We start from the raw sequence: 23,854 nt of genomic DNA, 5'->3' as shown, positions 1-23,854 counted from the left end.
ATTGTATAGTTAAGATATAATGTCAGTGTGAAGTGCACATCTGTGTTGTCAGGTTCCTGCTCTTTGACATGTGTATTGAGATATATACACGCACACACACACGGACACACACCAGACACACACACATACACTCCGGCAGCTTCCTCCTCGCCTGGCTGGAGTCTGTAAACCCTGAACTCCAGCCAAGCTCCTGTTGCTGAGGGGAAACCAGCTGCACATTCAATCCTACTGCCAGTTGTCCTGCTAATGGAACAGCCCAGTGCACCCCTATCCACCCCTGCCATAGGAAAACATTTGGTACATCCCATTGGTGCTTCTCTAGCTGGTTTGTCCCTGACTCAGTAGTATCACAGCAGTAAGCCACACGGCAGCACACACACACACACACAGCAAGAGAGAGGAGGACGTAAAAAGAGAGTTGCAAGAGAGAAATCCTCGGCTAGCCTCTCTCCTCTCAGTTTCCTGGTTATTTTGCTTCCCTGATATGACCCTGTTCAGCCCAAGATGTGAGTATATGGGGGGTTTATCCCTATGTGTGTGTGTGTGTTTATGCATGGTATTAGTGGATGTTTGCATGCAGCACTGTGTTTCTGAAAGACAATATTTTCCACTGTGCCTCCCAATTTTTGCATTACCCTCCCATCTTCTACAAGCCTTTCTGTCCGTAGAATCAGCCTGCTTTTAGTCTGAATCCAAGCTTCCTTTTCACTTTTGCTTCATTGCTGTTTTTCCTCTGTATACCATCACATTGATCCAATCAGATGGTGGTTTTTCAAAGGATCTGCAGGATGTTTAAGGTTATGATGTAAACATTGAGATGCATTAAGAGGTGTTTCTGACAACTTCACCAAAACTATGCAGGTACATATGATCAAATCAACCTACAGTCACTTACATTGGCAAGGTCAGCACTTGTTCTCTGGGCACAAAGGCTTGTGAAACAGAAACATCAACAGTTTCATTATACCTGGTGATGGATTTCAGCATGCTTTATTTTCCAGCTGTTGAATGAACAGTGCATCTCTTTTGTGAATGATTCCTGAGCTGCTACATCTCCTCATAACTTCCACACTAGTTCACAAACAGCACTCTACTCACAAAGCTACATGTCTGTTGGGAAAGTCTTCAGTAAAGAGTTCAATAGGCTGAAAGACTATGACAGTGAAAGTGTCTCTCTGTGGTTTATCGTGATGTGGGATCATTTCAGGGTCCCGTACAGTTAAGTCACTGTAATGCAAGAGCCTCCATTCACCTCCTTTGTTGTTGCCGAGTTGTATAGATCCAATTTATTTTTGCCTCCCACCATCACCTCTCTCAACATGCAATCTATTCATAATCAACCTTCCCTATCTTCTGTTTCGCTTTATTTATCTGTGAGGGTTATAATCCATTGTTTATGTTGACAGTGATTACTCTGCATTTAGCCCTGAGAGTGGAAACTAAAGCTTCATGCTTGCTGCTTGGCTCTAAGTCTGACCTGAGGTCATTTGCAGTGCAAGAAATGGAGAGGATGCAGCATGACAGAGAGCGGAGCCTGCCAGCAAGAAGCAGGCACGCTGCGCTTTGACATCCACATTTGACAAATTAGCTTCTCTTCATATGTAGGGTGCCAGACTCTGGCCTGATTAATAAACTGGGAATAAGCAAAGAATGGCCTCTTTTCTGATCTATAAATGTTTTAAACATCAGCGAAACGCACAGCAGGATGCAAATAGAAAGTGTTACAACAGAGCATACAAATTCAAGTTTTATCTTGACAACTTTGTTCTGCAAAGACAATGAAATATAGTTTTGAGCATTATCTTTACCAATTAGATTGAAGAAGTGGTGGTGATAAAGAGAAATGTACAATACAAAACAGAAAGGAACTGAAACATATCTGACTGCAGCTTCATTTTTCACCACAGTATGAAATAGTTTCTTGAATCAACCAAAGCGATTAAAGTGACATCAATTTTGCATTCCCAGTTGCCCTAGTTTAAATGATTGTTGCAAAGGCGTTAGTCATAATTGCTTCGTTATTTTTGTCTTTTTGGGTGGAAAATTTGAGAAAAGAAAGATGTGTGGTTACAAAAGATTGTTTTTTTCTTAGATTTAAATGATGCTGTGTCAGTCCTCAGCTTGTACATTTGTGTTCTGCTCTGAAATCAGTTGTGTGATTTAGAGATTAACTGAAAAATATATAAAAACTTAGGGATGCGAAAAATTGAAAAAATCAGGAAGAAAGAAAATGATGAGAGAAGGCAGAAAATTGAGCGATGTTTTTATCTGATTGTGTTATTATCCCATCTCCCACACATCAGTGACTTCAAAAAATTCAAAACGATGTGTGTGTGTGTGCGTGTCAGTACAGGTTTCACGGCAAATTATGTTGGCTTTTTTCTTAACGGCAAGAATGAAACTTGGGGAAAATGGCAGTAGCGGTAGCATGTGTGTGCACATGTTTGCACAGAAGATGAGGCTGCTTGCCAAAAGGATCTGTGAACATAAAATCTGTGCAGTGTGTGAATTCCCTAAATTCACGTGTTTCAGCAGAGTTCACGGCTGTCTCGATGTTTCGTTCTTGAGTTTTACGGTCACATATGAGTCACCAAGTACTAGTAATTAAATCAAATTATTAATATTTGACCCTGACAGAGAAGTTCTTTTCTTCTCAGCGTAGGTGAAAGCACAGGTTCACATAGAGCAGCTGGTGGAGAATTCAAGGACACTTCAGCAGGGTGGATGCTGGCTGACTGACAGACTGACTGAGGTCTTCAAAGGCCGTCCAGTCTCCTGCCTCTGCTGGAGATGCAGAATAATTTAGAATAAGAAAAGCTTTTCCACGTTGTTACTGTGTTATTTTCTTTCCAGGTAGTGTGATTAAGCCGGCTCTCACTTTGGCTTGGTATGAAGCGACAGTCTGGCATTCAGCCTGCCATCCGTTGATACTAGCACAGTGGCAGACTGTAGACCGTGGCAGAGGCTGAGGCTTTCTAACTCATTATGGCTGATCATGTGTGACCTTGATGTGTCCTCTGGTGCCCTTTGCTCCTATTTTACAAACATGCTGTCCATGAGATTACTGTTTGAGTTCTGTATGAACTGTACTAGAGTCTCTTGGGCTTGTCCCTGATGGCTCCTCATACAATGTTATTATGACACGCTGCCCATGATAATGATACAATTATCATACAGGTAATCAATGATATGTAATATCATGAACAGTAATTATCTTTGATGTATCCCAACATCAGTGTTGGCAAAACATGCCACTGGCATGGCAAAATAATCCTTAAAAAATCACGAATCACTTCTTCATGTAATATACTATACTCGGGCTATCAGTTGTACGTTGCTGTTTCAATGATCATTCATATTTAATGATTTATTTATGTTAGAGTCAAATGTTTTCCTCCCTTTTTTAACATTTCAAAAACGGAAAAAAGGAAAAAACAAAACAAAGGATTATATTAAAAGAATGATAAAAGGCACAGATGAGAAACGCCTCCTATTTGGCATGTTATAGAAACATTTATTATACGCCTGTGTTGGATACTCGATTCTGATTGGTTAATCACGGCGTTCTGCTATTTCTTTATAGCAGACCGTTGCTATGGGCACAGTTATGATGTCAGACTCTGGCGTCGGCGTCTGGCATCGCTCGCTGTACATTATCCTTTACTTAATACATTTTTTGTTTAGAAATTGTAAACAGATGTTTATAATGTATTTGTAAATAACTATAATTCCTCCTTTGGGCATCCATAAGTGGAAGCTGGTGTATAAACAGATAATGAAGGACAATATAGTAAAACACAGTTGTAATATTTAAAAATATGTCTTCATAGAAGAAGTTATACTTTTTGTGTGGTATCATTGTGCCATCATTCTAATTTATTTCATTCATAAACTTTTTTCTGTGCAAATTAACTTGAACACAAACCTCAAAACGGAAAATAGCAATTTACAATATAATATAATATATAGTTAATTTATGCAAGTAGCGGTTATGGTTAGGGTTAGGGTGAGTCTCGAAAAAAAAATGTTAGTCAATGTAATGAGATGTAAATATGACTGTGTGTGTGTGTGTGTGTGTAGTCTGCACTGGAGAAGCTAATTGTAGCACACAGGATTTTGTTTACCAAATAGCAGCCTGATTACCTCCTGAGGTTTTGCTCCCGTAGAGCGAGACAACTGTGCTCAGCAGCATCCTCCCCTCTCCCTGTGTAATGGCTTCTTCATGCAGTCAATCATACAGTCGCCATGTTGCTCAGCAAACACATTATTAAACTCAGTTTTGTTGCCTTCTGCCCTACAATCACTTTAGCCTCAATCTGTGTAGACGAGGAGCTGTCCAGTATGTTTTTATAGATGTGTTTCTGATACACGTCATTCTTCTCTTTTGTCACCTTGTAGTGGAGAAAGATAGTTACTGTCATATAAAAATATTGGTGGATAAAAAGTATGGCCTATCCAGGAGAGGTGGATAACATGATATGAAACTAGTTATTAGAGTGAGTTTACAGTAATATTTGTAATAATATGATAACCCTTAGAGTAAATTGTGTCTTTGAGGCTTCAGTGCAACTTTCTGAAATAGTTGAAATAATCGTTTTACCTGAGTGAAATTAACAATTAATGCCTCTACCTGTCTGGGCATTATATTAAAAAAACATATTTATCATATTTTTCACATATATATTTATAATGCCAATTTTATTCCCTTAATATTGCCAGTTTAATGCGTTTTGAGGCATTTAAAACATGTCTTTAAATTTGTGTCTACATTCCTCATATCAACAACACAGTGGTAGTTTGCATGCATGCACGGCTCAGGCAAATAATAGTTAATGGTTTCAGCGGCAGCGGCCAGTTCCTCACCAGCAGAGTTGGCTGCAGAGACGCCATCCAGCAGGTCACTGTTTGACTAAAACTGTCAGGAAATTATCTCTGCTGCGGGAGGTAGAGGCACATACACGTGTCTAAATTTCTTTTCACACATTCAAGCCCATACTTAATTAATTGTAGCTTCCAGCCATTTGACAGTCACGCTGTGTGAGTGTATGTGCAGCTGGCCCAGTCACACTCCATTCACCACCCATCTGTCCATGTCAGACCGGCCCCCTCTCCTCTCCTCCTCTTTTCACTTCTTTTCCACTCTTTTACGCTCACCTTTGGTAAATCACTGCTGAGCCACGACCAACACGAACAGCGAGATGTTGGCATATCCTGTAATCAAGATGGCTTGTGGTTAATTGGCCCATTGGAACAATGTCTGCAGAGGTGTTTGCAGGAGACACTTACGAAGACAGAGAGACAAGGTTTGGCTTTTGATACGAGTCTAAAGCTGCACCAGGTTTCTGATGTACGCTTGCAGACGGGAGACAAAAATGGAGGTGAACAGCTGGCTCGGAGTGGCAGAAGCAATCAACAGAGAGTGATGGATGATAGATGGATGTGAAAAACAGGCCACTGTCGGTGTGAGTCAGCCCTTTAGTCATTATCGTGTCAAATGATGACATCAACTACAACAGTTGAGGTTCATTTTGCTCAAATAAAGAATAAACTCTGATGTAGGATGAACATGACCATGGCCCCCATGTACCCCTGCTGTGTTGTGTTATGATGCTCTTTACTGTGTCAGTACAACGAGTTAATTGGTTGCTCTTCCATGCAGACATGAGCATGAGTGGAGATTTGAAGTCCAGCCGCTCCAGGGCAGCGAGTAAGAGGGCCAGCAACACCACTTATGGGTGAGTATAACCCCCCACACATACACTCCCCCCACACACTCTGAGATAATCATGCGCTGTATTATTTGCTGCAACCCTTTATCTGTAACTCAATGGCTGCACCTCAGCGTTGCAATCAATGCAGCATTATTCGTTATTAGCTTCATACCAGCTGTGTATTGATTTTAGCCGGAGGTGTTGTCTCCATCCGTCAATGTTTTAATCTCTCTGTTGATGTAGTGCACACATATGACTGGAGCTGATTACTGTTTATTGCTGGCGGTTCAATACGGCGCCGTGGAGCTACACTAACATTAACTGTGGGCTTAGATAACTGGCGAAGGGAGTGGAGGGCAGTGCGAGAGACAACAGTGTGTGGGCCTTCATTACTCTTACCCCCAACTCTCTCCTTGAACTGTGTCTCTCTGGCTGCAGCTTTGCAGGCTTGAGCTCTTCTAATGAGCGTAAACCACACAAAGTGCTCTGTTGGTGTGAAGTTTGAGCTCTTATGCCACTGACTCTGACAGTGCATTTTCTCCTACATGTCCTCTGGAGGTCCATATATCAGCCTTCATATAGCAGTGGATGTGGAACCAATAAGCAAGGCCCTTAGAAAACATCACATAATCAGAAAAGAGAGGGGAGACACCATTCCTGTTCCTGAACCGTTCCTGAAAACTTACTTTTAGTTCCACTTTCACAGATGTAAAAAAAATAATAATGAAATTGCTGCGAATAGCTGCACCAATACAGGCACACACGGCTTTTTGCTGACAACGGAGATAGTGAGAGGAGAGACTCACATTAAAGCAACTGGGGTAAACATAATAAATTATATTGAAATACTTTGCAGGACACCCACCCAAGAACACCAGAATGCAAAATAGGTTAGGAATACAAACAAGAATAGGAAATGCATATTAACAGATGTAATAATATTGATGCCAACTTGTTTGTCCCGAGCCAAATCAGCAAATCTCATTATTATTCTGCATAACTGGGACTCCACATATGTTTCCAGCTCCACTATAAATACTGATATTTTTTCATTCCTTGCAGCTCCATTTACTGTTCCTGTGCTGGCTCCCTCATAGCATACAGTATTTAGAGATATACATACTGCAGTATGGGACATTATATATGATGTCCCCAGCATGTCCTTCATAACAGTTAATCCAGCTCTCTGCCTGTGTGTGCTCCCTTCTCCACTCTTTCTGACCTTCTCTGCCTAAACCTTAAACCCCCAAACGTTATGTGCCCATTCCACCATGTAGTTATTCAACAGCGTGCGGCCATGCATTAATGAGGTTAATCATCCCACACACACACACACACATGCAATGACTAACCACAAGTGGAACACACCTGAGGTAGTAGCCCTGATACAGCCTGAGATGACATGGACTTAAAGTTGGCTCTCTGTGGCCATTTCAGGTTTATGGACACATCCCCAAGCTGAGAACCTGTCCAGTCTGTACACACACAGAGAAAAGAACAAGACTAAAAGTCCACAGCCATGTTAGCGGCTTTGTGAGGCTGAACTTTATGGTTTGGATATAATGTCATATTTCAAAACTGAAAAAAATAAGCTTAGAAAGGTTGAAACTCAGTGTTTGAAAGGTTGAAATCTAATAAAAAGGTTTTTTGCAAGACTGAAACTAAGTTTTGAAGGCTTGCATAATGCTTTGATAGGCTGAAAAAAAATGTCAAATCTCTGCAAACATTATTTTGTATTTGAGTTTTCCTTCTTCACAACAGCAGCACTTTTTTTTTTTTACAGTGTTTCTCCAATGCATTTTTCAACCCGGTCTCAGCGGAAGGCGTATGAATAGCATGACATTATACAAACATTTTGCGTGTCCTGAGCACGCATTTTAGCTTTTTCACGTGGCATTTGTACGCCACACAACAAAACTACGGTGGCGTCCGCAGTTAGGTTGAGGAAACAAAACTACTTAGATAGGTTTAGGAAAAACGTCATGGTTGGGCCTGAAACAACGTACCATGACTACGGAAAAAATGTCACAAATGTCACTAAAAAACACATCACAAACATCACTAATGTAACTTACAAAACAACACACCGGTCTCAAACACCGGTCTCCTGGTTAAAAGTCCTGTGTATGTTGAAAACTAGTGTGCATATGTTGGCAAAAAAAAGTTTTGTGAAACTTGTGTTTCGAAAGGGCGTATCTTCATTTAGAAAATTTTCGTATGCAAATTTGCACTCATATTGCAGACTGTTGTTTCAGAGCTGAGTTTACAACAGCCACTTTTCAGAGATGTGCCCACACAGTTGCGAGCTTGCGAGTTGCGTGATTTCTGGCCATCCCTAGCACTATGCCGTTAGCATGGCTAAAAAGATTCATGTGCATATGATGTGAAACTGCAAACATAAAAAGTGATTACAGTGGTTTCATTTTCATCGGAAGGCAGCATCTAAATGTGTTTAAATGTCTTTCACTGCACAGCACTTTATAGTTTTTGAGTTTTAGGGAAGAGAGAAATACATTATAAGACAAGCCAATCTACATGATCATTTCCCAGAAACAGTAGCTACATACAGCTAAAGTCACAAATGTAAATCATGGCGAGACAGCCACCAAAAATCTCTCTGTCCAGACTCCAATAATCCTTCTTGGTGGTGCTGGCAGCCTCCTCCCACTGTTCTCACAGAGCTGGCCAACAAACACTACTGCCTGTGGCCTAGATTACTTTACGAACAAACTTTCCAACTCATGTCTAAGACGCTAATCTGTTCAAGAAACACCATGCAGGTTTCCAGCATTATATTATTGCAAGAAAGTTGGATTATTTAGCTCAAAAATTTACATTTTCACCTCCAGTTAAACTCATAAAAGCTTTTATTTTATGTGTTAATGTAGTCTAAGTCATTTCTTGTCCCATGATAGCTGGCACATTTTTTTTCCTCTTCTTCCTCTCACATATGTCTCCCCCCAAGCCATTTGCTCCAGAGCGACCCTGACAACATCAGGGTTTTGTCATCATTTATCGTCCGTGCTTTCTGACTGTCACAGTTCCCCTCTAGCTTGGCGAGTCCCAGCTGTGGAAGGAGGGATGGGGTAGAAAGGGTAGCAATCGTTTCGCAACCCAGATGCTGCTGCTGCTGCAGCCGGGGCCTCTGTGTGCTCCAGTGCACTACTACAAAAGCTCACTGTACTGTGTGGCCTGTATAAGGAGGATCAGGTGCCAGAGGAAGGGCCCCAGAGGGGTGTGTGTTTGTTTGTGTGTGTGTGTGTGTGTGTGTGTATACCATTATCTAATGATTTTAATAGCTTTATGGGTTAACCAGGACAAAAGGCTGCTGTATTAAGCAGTTTTTGTGTCTCTCCTCCCTGTTAATGTTGTAGAAAAGACCAAGCAATATTACAGTAAAGGCCCTGTTGTTTCTCTGCAGTCATCTAGCACTGATCCTTAGTTGTGCGGTCGTCGCTTTCTCTGTAGAAATGTCCGTCCTGTGTTCAGGTCATTACACTGCTCATTTTATTATCTGCTCCATTTTGCATCTCAGTGGAGAGGGTACTGGCTTGAACATCAAGTGGCAGAGCGTACTGAGCATCTGGTCTCTGGTATTTTTGTCTACTTTCTCCACGCGCTTCGCTCTTTTAATATTCTCTCATCTGTTTTAATTATCAGTTAGGCTGGTCATAGAGAAGTTTAAGTTGGGATGGAAACGATGCAGCGGGCTCATCTCTCAAAGAGACTAACGGGGGCAGGAGCAGCATGTTCTCACTCCCAACTCGTCAAACACTAATGCTTGGTTAGTGGCCCTACGCTTATATGACGCTCTAGGTACCCCTCTAGCGTCAGTTTTGGACATGTCAGGGACGGCGTGTCACTTTCCAATCGTTACATGCATAGTTTCTTTTCAAAATAAATTTCAGTGTCATACAGTTTCTGCTCGTTACATGCTACATCTGGTGAGTGTGATGTTACGATAACATGACAAAAATTATGAAAACCAAGGTCAAGCTGCTCCAAACCCACTACACTCATCCATCAAATTAAATGAAAATCAGGCCAGTAGTTTTTCCGTAATCCTGCCGACAAACAGACAAACAAAAAACGAAAACATAAACTCTTTGGTGAAGGGAATGAAGACAGAGGTTGTAATAAACCTGAATTGTCCTTTACGGGTTTTTTAGGTGCAGCATTAATAGATGGATCAGTAAAGCTACAGCAGCTTTTTTTACTGAGTGTATTTTAAGTCTCATTTGTTCCCATGCAACACTTATTTTGTCAGATTGTGTATGTGAATCTCGCCTGAGGCTCGGCTGGCTGATATCTGTAAAACCACCACAAGCAGTGAAAAGCAAAGGGCAAATGGAGGCAATCTGCAGTTAAGAAAGCAATGTTGAAATTCACCCGTTATTATGAAAAGACATATTTCTGCTGTACATGTTTCTGTGACATCACTCTGATTATTACAACACAGCTGAGTGTCAGCTGTTATGACAGCCACCCACAGCTAAATCTGTATGCTCAACATCCTGATCATCTCTTTAAAACATGACAGTTATAAATATCTAACTAAGCGAGGAATCTCTGTCCGTCTTTCTGTCCGTCTGTCTTTCCATATGTTCCTTGCATATCTATAACCAATCATCCGATCTACTTCACAATTGGTGGGTATATTGCTGGGGACCCCATGGAATGCTTTATCGAATTTGGTGCAATTTGGACATGTTCAATATCAATAAACTTTGAGTAAACAAGCAAATGGTGCTCTGTTCAGCAGCGGGGGCGGGGCTTCAGGGCTCTGCAGACGAGCATGTCGTCTGCAGCGGGCAGACCGAGGCTCATTGAGTGCATTTCAGTTTTGCTGCTGGATGCTGGATGCTGGATACGTTACAAACAAACTCTTCTTCACTTCCCCGGAGTCACTCGACACTGTTGCAAGCAGCACTTCCTTGGGTCCAAGCAATCAGCCCACTCCGAACGGCCACGCGCTATGAACGGGCATGATCCCCCGGCAACGTTGCAAGCAGCAATACCGGGAGTCTACAGAGGGCCAAGCAACACCGCACTAGTTATTTAAAAAGAGGGGGTTGCATAATGAGCAGGGCCACAGACTGGCAGATAATAACTCATATTTATGTATTAATGGGAAAAAATAGCATGTTGTTGCTTGTGAAAACACATGAATAAAAATATGTAAAATAGATGCAACATAGTGCTCGATCTACCCTCGACCCTTTTTCCCAGTGTAGATATTGGGTTATGATGATGAACTGTGCACAGGTTGCTCCTGGTCCATGCAGGAGTCTATGTGAGCTCATGACGGGGGGCTGTGTGACTGTGAAGGGTACGATAACCATCCTGCAGGCTAACACATTCATTTCTTTACAAGACATAAAAGTAGCTGTCCTGTGTGTGCCGACTTGGCTAGAAGTCATTGCAGCAAAAAAAAAAAATCACTTACTACTGCATGACATTGGTTTGGGTTGTTCAGTTGTTGTATATTGAAAAGCACTCCAGTTCACAGTCATGAATTTCTCACCATTTTCTTCACAAATAGCAAGACCGCTCTGCTTGTGTCTGCACCTCGGTGAAATGAAGTTAAATGAAGAGAGATCTAGGCCAGTGTGTCAGTGTTTTCTTTGGGAGTAGCAACGGCCAGAGTCCTGGCTACGTCAGACACTACGCGACCAATCAGGTCAGCGACTGACTGTAGAACAAGCATGAAATCTGTCGCTTGGTGCATGTTTAAGACTCTGGCTCATTCCCAGCTCAATTCAGCAAGATTCTGTGTGTTGTGTCACATAAATCTATAAATTTACCCCACACAGACCTTTCTAACATTTCCGAAACTGACAATCCGATCAGCGCATCCACTTTACACAGCGACTGTGTGGAGGTGAGAAAGTAGGCATGATTTAAACTTCTCTGTTAAGCTCTGTTTTTTATTACAACTACTTATTTCTCTTTTTGTGTGTACAACCGAGTGCCTTTGAAGAGGTCAGTCAGTCAGTATGTGCCCTTTAGGGCTGCAACTATTGATTCATTTCATTGTCAATTAATCTGTTGATTATTTTCTTGATTAATCGATTTGTTATTTGGTCTATAAAATGTCAGAAAATTCTGAAAAATCTGTGTTTCCCAAAGCCCAAGATGACAACCTCAAATGTTTTGTCCACAACTCAAAGATATTCTATTTACTGACATCGATCGATTATTAAAATAGTTGGTGATTAATAGTTGACAACTAATCGATTCATTGATTAATTGTTGCAGCTCTAGTGCCCTTATCTCCATTTGTACAATTTATTGCATCTCACTGCGCCTTCAAGTGTAGTCATTTGGAACAACTATACAACACTTGCCTTTAAATGCACTGGGACGACACTTCGCACTAGTTTGTTTGAAGCATACCGAACCCAGCATCCTCACACACCATCCCTGAGAGTGAGTGACCAACATTGGCAAGAAAGTGTATAGCTAAAGCAAGCTCTCTGTACCTTCCCCTTCCACTTCAGCATTTTACATTGTCATTGCCATTTAGATTTTTCTGTCCAGCTTTTCCTTCTGTTCTTTGTTGGATTTCTCTCTGCGTGGATGCACAGACGATGTGCTGTCTGCAGTCCATTCCTGGGAGAGATGATGAGGGTGGGGGAGGGGTGTACTGTAGGTAAAGGTCAGTGCAGTCAGAGGTGGATGTACTGCTGGGGAAAAGGTCAGTCAGTACAGAGAAGGGAGGAGAGTGCATCTGCTGGTTTCAGGGCCACTGCCACAGCTTTTGAGACAGCAGAGAACAACTGAAGATAGAAGACGGGTGGATAAAGAGAGAGGGGGATGAAGAGAGCGATATGTAGGCTGTAGACATGATGCTCTGTGGAGAAAGGTCATGAGTCAGTTGTGGTGACACCAATAGCTGGGGGCATGATGGCAAGAATGACCATGATCGCATAACTGAGGAAATGAAAATACTTTTCTAGCCGTTTCAGTGGGTGTCTGTGGGTGTCTGTGGGTGTGTGTGTTGGTTTCTATCCATATATTTTGTAGCTGTGTTACCAAGCCAGATGACTTATCTCTCCTGTCCTGCAGGCTTATCAGTCTACAGGGTTGGTCTCCCTGCTAATGAAGTCATCTCTATCCCTGCTGCCTACTCGACGCTGCGAGGAGAAAAGTAAGGGAGGCAGGCGGGAACAAGGCAGAGAAGGAGGCATGAATAAGGATCGATGCAAAAGACACGCAGGGTGTAATACAGAGCAACAACAGTACAGTGTGAAACAACTGAAAGAGAGAGGAGTAGATAGGAGAGAAAAATGTGGAGAGAGAAAGAAATAACAACAGTCAGGGAGAGTGAGGGGTGAAGAAAGCAAAGGAGGGAAAGCAAGTGAGCACTGAACTGCGTGTCATTGGCCCCCTAGCGTGAACAATCCATCTCAAATTGATCTTCCAGCTCGGCCCAGCAGGGCATTCTGAATCAATCTCAAATTGATCTCAGTGCCAGAGGTCGGGAAAACTAGCAGTGGAGCTTATCAGAAATATAGTGGTGCTGGGAGGATCTGACAGGGAAACTTATCACACTGCACAACAGGAAATGGGCTCTGAGCCCCCGGGGCAGCAAGAGGACGAGCCTGCTCCCTGCGCACACACACACACACACACACCACACGCACACAGACTCACACACAGATTCAATGTCTCTGCGTGTACCCAACACAACCATACACTGACACATGCTCCCCAGTGTTCAGCACAGTACGGAGAGGGTATACTGTGCATAGACACAAACACATAAACAAACACACACTGCTCAGGCATCGGTACACACCTAGAGGCTACATCAAAAAATAAAAAAGTTTGCCAGAGCACAGTATGTCAATATATTTTAAGTTAGACAGGTGAGATTTGAGGCCTGGAGCCCTTAATGGCTTATAACACATTTAATGTGTCCTCAGCAAGGCTGTGTGAAAGGCCAGAGGAAGGACAATCAATACTGGCTCGCATTTAGACGGTCAGTCAGCTTAGGGGAGCAACCTGCCTCTCCAGGTCCAGTGAAAAATAAAACCATATAAACAATTGTTCAAAAGTGACTTTCACCACATAGTATCTCTGAAAAAACACTTAGAAAATCCAGTCCAGGAGCATACAGGACCTTCACGCACATGCCACAGCTTCCTAAGCACAATGAACTTGCGTACTCATAAAGTTATGAGCAGTCTGTTGATATTTGGCAACTTTTGGAGACGGCAGTGTGCTGTTATTACTGTGTAGTGGTCAGTGTTCCCGTTTATATTTCTTGAGGATTGTGGAGTGTTTTTTCCCGCTGCTCGGGTCACCAGATTGAAGCTGACAGCAACTTTACAGAGCACGACGAGAACGCGCAGAAAACTAACTCAGAGTTCATTTTGATGACAGAGAGAGCTACAGAATGACACAGAGAGCAGAGCGGTGGGCAGGGCCGGTGCTACACTTTTTGGGGTCCTAAGCAGGATTTGATTTGGGGGTCCCCCCCTCATTGTAATATATTGCTACTTCACATGGCACTGAACCATCTTGTGTATTGTAAATATTAGTTTAAGCACAAATAATGTGGAAATAAGCATGTAGCAAGACTAAAGTGAGACCTATTAGCAGCAACAATATCTTAAAGTTTACAGTGAATACCTGCTAACTCTATGAATGGTCCTTCTCAGAGCCTTTTGCTCGATCTGATTAAAGTTTGATGCATATTTTAGTGTTATGTTCTCATCTCACCTGTCTTCATGTCTGAGATATCCAAATGTAGAAAGGATATGACACGATCAAAAAGATGTGATGCACAAGGCAACTATATGGTGAAGAACATACATTTATTAAGATAACTACTATTATGCCTGGTACAGTGATCAAATAGGAAAGAAAGACAAAAGGAGCACTGTTTGAATAAAATGTTAACATAAAAGTTCCCAGGAAAAGGGGAACATTTTTACCGGTACCTCATAAACATTTTAGTGACGGTAACAAAATCAATAAATCAGCAGTTAGTTCGGAGCACTAGTTAGGAATACTATAGGCAAGTCTTATTTTAATCAAATTTATATTTTTAATTGATTATTATTAACATATTAAAGTGAACTAAAATTAGGGTTTAAAGTGCATTTGTGTTGTTGATTTCTTATGAGGAACTTCTAAATATAATTATTTGTAGGGACACAGTAAATTCCAAACTGGTTGAAACATCCACCATGCAGGAACGTACAGTATAAGGACATAACATATGGCTGTTGCAATGTGAAAAGAATTACCAACCTCCAAATGTAATTTATTAAACAAGCTGTCAAAGAATAGCTTATGAAGATACTTATCGTAGTTTGTGTTGACTTTCATTCTTGTTCATTCATTTTGTTTAATTATTATTATTATATTTATCTAATACAACCACAAAATGTGATTTTATGCTTTACCACAGAATCCTGGGTATGCTTGTTTGTGGGGGACAGTGAATTACTTACTTAGCCTGCCTAAGTTGTCCATTTCGTGTCTCTGAGCTTATAGTTTTGTCACTATTTGTTGGCAAAAATGGCACAAAATGTTGTCAGTTTGTGCCAAGTTTGATTTTTATTTCATTAAAAAAGAGACCAGGAGGCGCTAAGCAACTGCTTATATCGCTTAATGGGTCGGGCCGGCTCTGGCGAGGGGAGAAATGAGAGACTGAGGGAGTGAAAGTGAAAAAGAGTGAGCAGGGGAGGGGTGTCTTTGAGCATGTCAGCGATTGGGAGGCAGCAGGAGAGCCTTTTCTCGGCCGGGACTGGAAAAGCTCTCTGTCAGCACAGAGGGGTAATGGGGGTTAGCAGAGTGTGTAAAAGTGTGAGTGTGTGAGTACAAGTGGCTGCATGTCTCAAGGGGTACTACAGAATATCGGTGACCCCAGTGACCCTCAGGACACACGCATGTATGCACTCACAATACCAAATAATCACTCTCTAGAAACTTGCATATATAAGCTTTTAGTGAATTTTATATAAATGGTTTCTTTCACGGTGTTTGGCAAAAAAAAAAAAAACATCCCATAGGAGGTTGAAACCAGCAACTCTGCAGAATCAACTGCCACGATACAAAGACAGATGCTGATTTAAAGACAGATCATTAAGTGGACACCCTGTTGTGGCCATGTCTTCAACCGCCACAGTGCACAAGCACCAACTTATGCTAATGAATGCTTCAGCAGCAAAAACAAGCCAGACCTTTTTTTGACCTTTGGCCTTCATGAGGGACACACACATGCACACACACACACACACACACACACATGCACACACACTCACTCACACCTCAAAGTCACCTCCTGCAGCTTTACTGTACACTCCATTTATTCTTTCAGTCTAACCTGTGATACCTACTGACAAATGCCCTTCAAATACCACGCTCACGTCCTGGTGCTTTATCATTTCGTAGACCTTCCCCTGCTGACTAAATTTATAGATCTTTTTTCACAGCAGACATTTTGACTTGTCGTAGCAGGAAAAGCACAGGTTTGTTCCATCAAATGTCACAGGAAGCCAGCAGCACCCTGGACCTTTAGCTCGCCTAAATGAAATGCAGTCGTTATTAATATTATCAATGTGCTTTTCCTGCTATGAAAAGCCAAAATCTCGGCTGTGAAAAAGGTTTGTTGTGTATGCTGGCTCACTGACACACTGCCATGGCTTACTTGGATACTTGAATAGAGCGGAGCTTGTGTTGAGCCACGAGTTATGAGTTATGAATAACACCTGTGATTTTCCTGCTATGATGAGCCAAAAATGTCTGCCTTAAAAAAATATCTATTCCCTTTACTCTAACCTCAACCATTACTACAACATACTGTGGAGGTGGGTGATAAAGATGAAATCCTCTATCACGATATATGTACATTTTTATCATGATATCATTGTAGGTAACTAGTGTGCATCTGGGTTTGAAAAGGAAGAAAAATGCGTTGAATAAAAAAGACAATATCTCTGGATCTGCTGCATATATTTTGACTTTTGTTTTTAATTATTCATCATGAATCCGATAATGCAACACATTCTAACCACTTGTCGCCACTTTATTTTTGGCTTCAAAACCACTATAGTTACCCTTGATGTTATTTTAGTTTTAGGCAACAAAACCACTTAGTTAAGTTTAGGAAAAAACATGGATGGGCTTAAAACTACTAGGTTTGTGAAGTGAAAATGAAACTGAATGTTGTGAACACAGCTCATGAACGAACAGCTGATTGTAACGTGAAAGTGATAAGAGTGCAATGCTAAATCACATTGATGCAAAAATTGCATAAAAATACAATATTGCCATCAACCAGTCCTGATCGTTGATTGGTCATAATGACCTAATAGCTACACTCAGAGATAATAAACGGATAGAAACAGAATGAAAAATGATCTGATGGTAGACAAATATGTGTTGTCTTGCTGCTCATATTGCTAAATGTGTACACATTATCATCATATAATAACGATTTTCTATTATATCCTGTTTACTGTACGCGAGCATTTAGTTCTGCTGCATTACCATTGGATCTCCTTCTACTTCTGCTAATGGCTCCTTTTCTGTAGTACATGCCCACTTAGTTTTTGTTCGAGCTTTAAACACGTACGAGTCGTATACTTGTCTCCCTCTTTTAACACATCCCTTCACTTTGGATTTCTCTACCTCTTTCAATCTCTATCTTGACAAAAGTGAGGCAGATGCAGGGAGGTTGTTGACTTTGCGTAGCTAATGTTAGCTGAGGTTAAAGTTTTGTCCAGTGAGGATCACAGACTGCAGTCGGAGGTTGACTCTGTAAATGTCAGTCATGTCGATCACAGTTAAAACCACAGACAGCTCTTCTGAGGGCCTTTCTGAATGGCAGCTCATTATTTGCCCTAGATATCCCCTAAATGTTCAGATCCTCTCTGTCCAAGGAGAGAAGTGGATTTGTTTTCTCTGTGGCCGGATGACAAAGTCTGAATAGACACAGCTACTCACACACACTTACACACACTCAGAGCTTTTTTGTGACAGCGTCTTTTTTACTTTCCTTTCCAGCGAGCAAAGAAGTTAATTTTAGCTCGGTGTAACCACGCTGCTTTGCCCTTCATGCAGTTGAGCTGATGTGACTTTTAGCTTTTAATTCTTCGATAATTTCAGGACAACAGCATAGTTCTGGACACGGAAACGACGCAGGGGCTTGACAGGGTTGAAAAGGCTGAAAGGATTAATTACTCCAGGCAGCCTCGGGTAACCTTTTAACTTTCTAACGCTCTAAGTCGGTTCCGACGGGGATAGTCGCCCCTGTTAGAGGAAGTGTCTTGATATCTGTGCTCCTCAAGCTCTCTACGGGTAACGGGTGGAGGGGAGGGGTCTCAGCGAGCGCCCTGGATGTCACTTGTCACCTTACTGCTGTGTAATGCTGCTAATTAGCACTAAATAACCTGAACTCTGAAATATCCAATTACTGCTCCCAGCGAGACCCTGAGCTTTTGATGAATGGCAGCGAGCTAAAGCAGTTGGCCCTCCTGGAGAGAAGCCACACATATTCAGAAGTACACGCACTGCCTCACTAACAGGCAGATGACATGTAAACCAGCTCTGGTTTCCAATTTACTCTAACTCCCTCATGAGCTCCAACAACAAGCTTTAAATCAAAAAAAACTTTCCAAAGTTGGTAAAAAAAAAAAAAAGAAGTAGCATCGTTGCTCATTTTGTTACGTGTTGGGTCGTGTGCAGATGGTCTCAAGTCATGCAGAAGAATTGGAACTCTCCCACTCCAAACACTCTGCCTCCAGGAGGATTATAGGGGCTACTGAGGGGTGCATGTTTCTACAGCACGTACACGTCGAGCTAAACCCACACTTATCTACATATGCACATATTTATGGTGTGCAGACATACCTACACCCACATACTGTTTACAGAAATCACTACAGCGCACACACACAGATTATACTGTATGTCTTCTGGTGATTTAAAGTTGGAGTTTTTTGGCTCTATTTTTAGACTTGCTTTGTATTTCCGTATCAAACAGAGGCCAAATGTAGCACCTGATCAGACTGGATTATATGAAGTGTTTTTACTGTGACAACAAAACATGTACAGTATTATTCATTAATTCATATCCTGTCCTGCAAAAGTGCTAAATGAGTTATTAATACAAAAGCTCTTTGGGCTTTTAATCACAATAAACACCTGTGAAACCGGCTGATTTGAAAGGCAGATTATGTTAATCTTTTGTTTAGACAGTCCGTGGTCCTCTCCTCTCCTTTCCTCTCCTCTCCTCTCCTGTTTCCTCTCACTGTTATGTTTCTTTTATGTATGTGTTTGGTGTTGCAGAGCTTCTGTTCAGGTTTTTGAACCTCTTCAGTTGCCGTGAGATCAAAGCCCTGCTGCATATGGTGACATTAAGGTTTAATGGTTACAGACTGTAACAACACTGTCTTGTCCCTTGTGGGAAAAAACTTGAAAACACCGTGACGCATGACTTAGTTTTTCCAAATAGTCACTTTTCCATCACTGCTCGCTGGTAATGATGCTAAAAACACCAGCTGATTCATGGGACTCACTCATTATTTCCAACTCTGACATTCTTTGGCGAATCAAACAGTGACCATACCACGCTGCACCCGCCTCGTCCCTGCCACGGCTGATCCTACAAGCTGGCTGCATCAGTCAGGAATGTCCACACCCCGACAGCTGTAGGGGAATCTGACTCATCCCTCCCTCTGTCCCCATCCTCCTTGTCTCTTTAACAATGGCTCCACTCCACTCTCTCTCGTTCTCCCTGTCCTCTCCACTTTATCCACTCTTGTTTGAGAGCTTTGGCATGTTGGCTCTGCCTCCTCCTGCCATTTGAGTGTTAGTTTACCACTGATGAGTGCACCTATGAGGGGACAAGAGGGATGCATCCTGATGGACAAATGGACCAAAGAAAGATTAAATCGTTCTCCTATGGGACACTCTTTATTGACTCCCCTGTTCCCTGGTGCATATCCTTTGTCTGATATGTACTGCCTGTTATGCTCCAGTACTGGCTCCCGTTCAATGCCTTATTGATGCAGCAGCAATCCCCAGCTCCTCTCTATCTGCTCTTCCGCTCCTCTCTCCGACGATGTGGCTGCAATCAAACTTAAAGGGCTGTCAGCCATTCAGGGCTACTTAAACTAAAGTGAGGAAGGATGAGTGCAATCTGACACATAACCCTTATCTATGAACCTCTATTTCTCCCACTGAATAAATTGCTCTCGGGCTATAATTTAGCCTTGATGCATGTAGGATATAAATCTATGAGCTCCTGGAGTTGCCATTATTCTAGTACCTCTCATGCTCCTGCCTGTAGCCGTGCATCACCATCCTGCAGCACATACAGTACGTCCAAATGATGCAGACCAGCGGGCCAAGCAGTAATGGATGTCAAGGAGCAGATTACATGGTAATGTGTTATTGATCGGCTACTGTCCTGCACACGCCATTGATTAAAGCAGCAGAGTGTGAGATCGCTGCATGTTTAAGTAGGATCGCAGGGAATAATAAAAATGCTCTTTGTCAAATGTTAATTCTCCCTCAGGACGAGTTGTAAAAGCTGCTGTGTGTGCGTGCAATATGGATTGAGTCGTCTACTGCAATATTGATATTATAGATAAAATAACCAGATGGGAATATCAAATAATGTCAAATGGGAAAATCAAGGAACTTCATTACAAAAATCCTCTAAATCTAGTATTGCCATAAATCAGGCTTGCTCATTGATTTGCATCCCTCCAATGGAAGCAGATATATTAAAGGGATAGTGTAGTGTAGTGGCACAGTGTAAACTGGATGGAAAGGTCTCTGACTGTTGACACATATGATTGACAGTAAGGCTAATGAATAAATAACTAATAATTATTTTCATTGTTGATTAGTCTTTTGATTATTTTCTTGATTAATCGATTAGTTGTTTGGTCTATAACATGTCAGAAAATGGTGAAAAATGTCAATCAGTGTTTCCCAAAGCCCAAGATGACGTCCTCAAATGTCTTGTTTTGTCCACAACTCAAAGATATTCAGTTTACTGTCATAGAGGAGTAAAGAAACCAGAAAATATTCACATTTAAGAAGCTGCAATCAGAGAATATAGATTTTTCTTTGGACCGATTAATTGATTATCAAAATAATTGGCGATTAATTTTAATAGTTGACAGTTAATCGATTAATCGTTGCAGCTCCAATTGACAATATATGTACAAAACCTCAACCAGAGCAAACTAGTGCATTTAGCTAATGTAGCATACAAATAACAACTGATATGAATCAGAAATAAAATACCGTTTTGTTGTTGTAATCATCTGTGTCCATGTGCACATGCGTGTGTGTCGAATGCAGGTAGGCGTATCTGAAGCATCACTTGTGCATTTTACAGAAAACAAGAAAGACTCAGGGGAAGAAATAGTGAATGTGAGTAAAATGGAGAGAAACAGCGACAGTGATTAAATGAAAGGGAAAGAGGGAGTAGATTAGCTCAGTCTGTCCTCAGAGAGTGTCTGAGAGAGAGAAGAAGCTGCCAGCACTCCCTTCATCTTCCCCTCCTCCCCCATCAAAGCTCCTCTGCTCTCATCTTGATCACACTCACCCCTAACATCCCATGGTATCTTTCTTCTCTTTCTCTCTCTCTCTCTGTCTCTCCCCTAATTGTCAATCCATGAACACAAATTCTCATTTTTGACGGGCAAGAAGAAAAATCCCACTGCACAGTTTTACGCACAGTAATCTCATTTCTTCTTGACTGCATGCTGTTGTCAGTCTCTCTGTGTAGATGTGGGTTGTATTTCAATGTGTTGTCTCTCGATTGTTCTGCTTTGTTATGTTTTTCTCATATGATTCTGGATACGGGGGCCATGTTGACGAGTAAACGCACCCTGTGTCTGTAGCTGGGTTTTCGGGTTCTAGTGAAAATACTTCACATTTTCTATACCACCAAGGCCATACTTGTTTCTGTTTCAACAGCTTTTTCAAATTAAACAACAAAATGTATTGTTTGTCTGTCCATGCTCTCCAGAACAAGCGTTTTCTGATCTGGTGCCACTATTGACAGGATGACATTGATTGTCACTGCCTTCCAAATCTGTTACAAATCATCAAGTTTTACTGACTACGCTATGGTTAAGGTTTGGTTAGGTCTTGGCACTAAAACAACTTAATGGAAAGATCACAAAGTGACTACTTTGTTAAGTTTGGGGGACTATCATTGTCATGGTTAATAACCACTTAGTTAAGATTAGGGAACAATTGCAGTTATGGTTAAAAGTATCCAATGTCGACTGCTGGTAGGAAACGTTTGACCCATCTATCCACCCCGACTTCCTTCCTCTGCCGACATTGTGGCTCTATAACAGCGTCACACTATTTTATTTTACTATGTCACACCCCTTGCTGTCACTTTATGTTTCGGCATCAAAACCACTCAGTTAAGTTTAGGAAAAAACAACATGGTCGGGCTAAAAACTACTACGTTTGTAAAGTGAAAATTTACCTGAACATTGTGAACACAGGACACAAACAAACAGCTGATTGTAACGCGAAAGTAAAACTTAACACACAGGACATGAACAGCGGTCTCCTGGATGAAAGCCCTGTGTTTGTTGGACCCATCCACCCCTACCGCCTGCCTTGTGTGTCTCTTTTTGCTCTATAAACTACGTCACCACACTCCCGCAACACTTTCTCTGAGCGTTTAAAGCGGATAGGTTTACATTGTAGTTAATAAAAAGCCTGGTGTGTGTCATACCAGCGCTAAAGGGTACCTTGTGTGGCGGTATCACATGACGACGGCCATGACAAAGCCTCTGTATTTGATGCCCTGGGAATGAGAACGGACTAACCTTTTTTTTTTGTGGTCCTTACAAATGAGAATCATCATTCCTACGGCTACTTGAACATAATTCGACAGATAGTAGTTTTTGAGCATTTGCTGAAACCACCACCGTTTTTCTTGTCTCTCCTGATTGGAGAGCAGGTGTGTGTTAAAGTTGTACCTTATATAAAAGCATACTGTGGTCTAATCATGGAAAAGAGTAACTGTTAGCTACCCTCGACACATTTTCCACTCTACAGTCTAACGGTCTGTCCTTTGGTTTCATCAGCTGGATTTTCATCACTTCACTTTGATGTAACAACCTTTTTTTTGACCTTTTGCGTTTCTATCACAAGATATGGAGCTCTGGGAGTCGCTGCTGGGACTTTAAGGGGAAATAAAACTTAGAGGGAACATGGAAAGGCTCATAACCAGCAAGTGTCTTTGTCTCTTATTCGGTCAAATCGTGACCTGACACCAAATCCTCCCGACTCTTTCTACTTTTCAACCCATCAGAATCTCTCCAGCTGCTGCCTATTTATCTGTGTTTGCCAAATGAAAAACATTACCAAAGCAACCGCACATTGCCACAAGTAAGAAATGCAATCAAAACAGGTCAAACCATCTGCACACCTATCTTCATTCGCTTATTGTTTAATGTTTCAGTCACATAGACCTTGAGACATACTACATTATGTTTGTCGAATAAAAACGGGGAAGCTTTCTGCACACTCTTGACCTTTCAGCACTAGACCTTGATCTGAGTATTATGTCCATGGATGCAGGTTTCTGTTGCTCCTATTTGAGCAAAAGAAAATGAATTTCGAACTATTTGCTCGGAAGTAGGGAATAAAGATGTATTTAGTGCTTTACTATTAAAACTATTAAGCACAAAGCGAGGCAGGCAGGCTTGTAACGGACAAAAGAATAGAAAGAAATAGATTAAATGCAGGAATAATATGAGCCAGATAGGAAATACATCATTCTGAAAAAGTGAAGGAATAAAAATGAGTCTTCAGATGTTTTTTTTTTTTTTTTTAGAGTTCATTAAATTGGATGAACTTTTATAAGAGGTAAACTATTCCAAATTACAGGCACAAAAACAGCAAATGCATGGTCTCCCTTAAGTTGCTACATGTACTTGGATACAACCTCAAACAATCTAGAAATGCACTCAGGTACTTCACCCTGTAGCACTACTTGATAGGTAATTACCAGAGTTTTATATTTAACTCTAAACTCCACTGGTAGATAATGGAGAGAGGCCAACGTTGGAGTAATGTGCTCCCTGTGCTTTCTCTTTGTTAGAAGATGAGCTGCAGTGTTTTGAACCAGTTGAAGG

General features: G+C 41.5%; 1 protein-coding gene across 1 annotated transcript in view; it reads left to right on the top strand.

Annotated features, from left to right (window-relative positions):
* Positions 1-346: 346 nt before the first annotated feature.
* Positions 347-23,854, top strand: part of LOC119480579 (heterogeneous nuclear ribonucleoprotein C-like) — a 39,215-nt gene continuing 15,707 nt past the window's right edge. Inside the window, exons 1-2 of the mRNA XM_037756966.1 lie at positions 347-506; positions 5,660-5,735. Of these exons, the coding sequence (XP_037612894.1) occupies positions 485-506; positions 5,660-5,735 (98 nt within the window). The 5' untranslated portion in view covers positions 347-484. The remainder of the gene's footprint in view (positions 507-5,659; positions 5,736-23,854) is intronic.

This window comes from Sebastes umbrosus, chromosome 2, assembly GCF_015220745.1.
Source record: "Sebastes umbrosus isolate fSebUmb1 chromosome 2, fSebUmb1.pri, whole genome shotgun sequence".
Classification (NCBI taxonomy): domain Eukaryota; kingdom Metazoa; phylum Chordata; class Actinopteri; order Perciformes; family Sebastidae; genus Sebastes; species Sebastes umbrosus.
The sequence above is the reverse complement of the archived record's forward strand: the minus strand, read 5'-3'. Positions and strand labels throughout refer to the sequence as shown.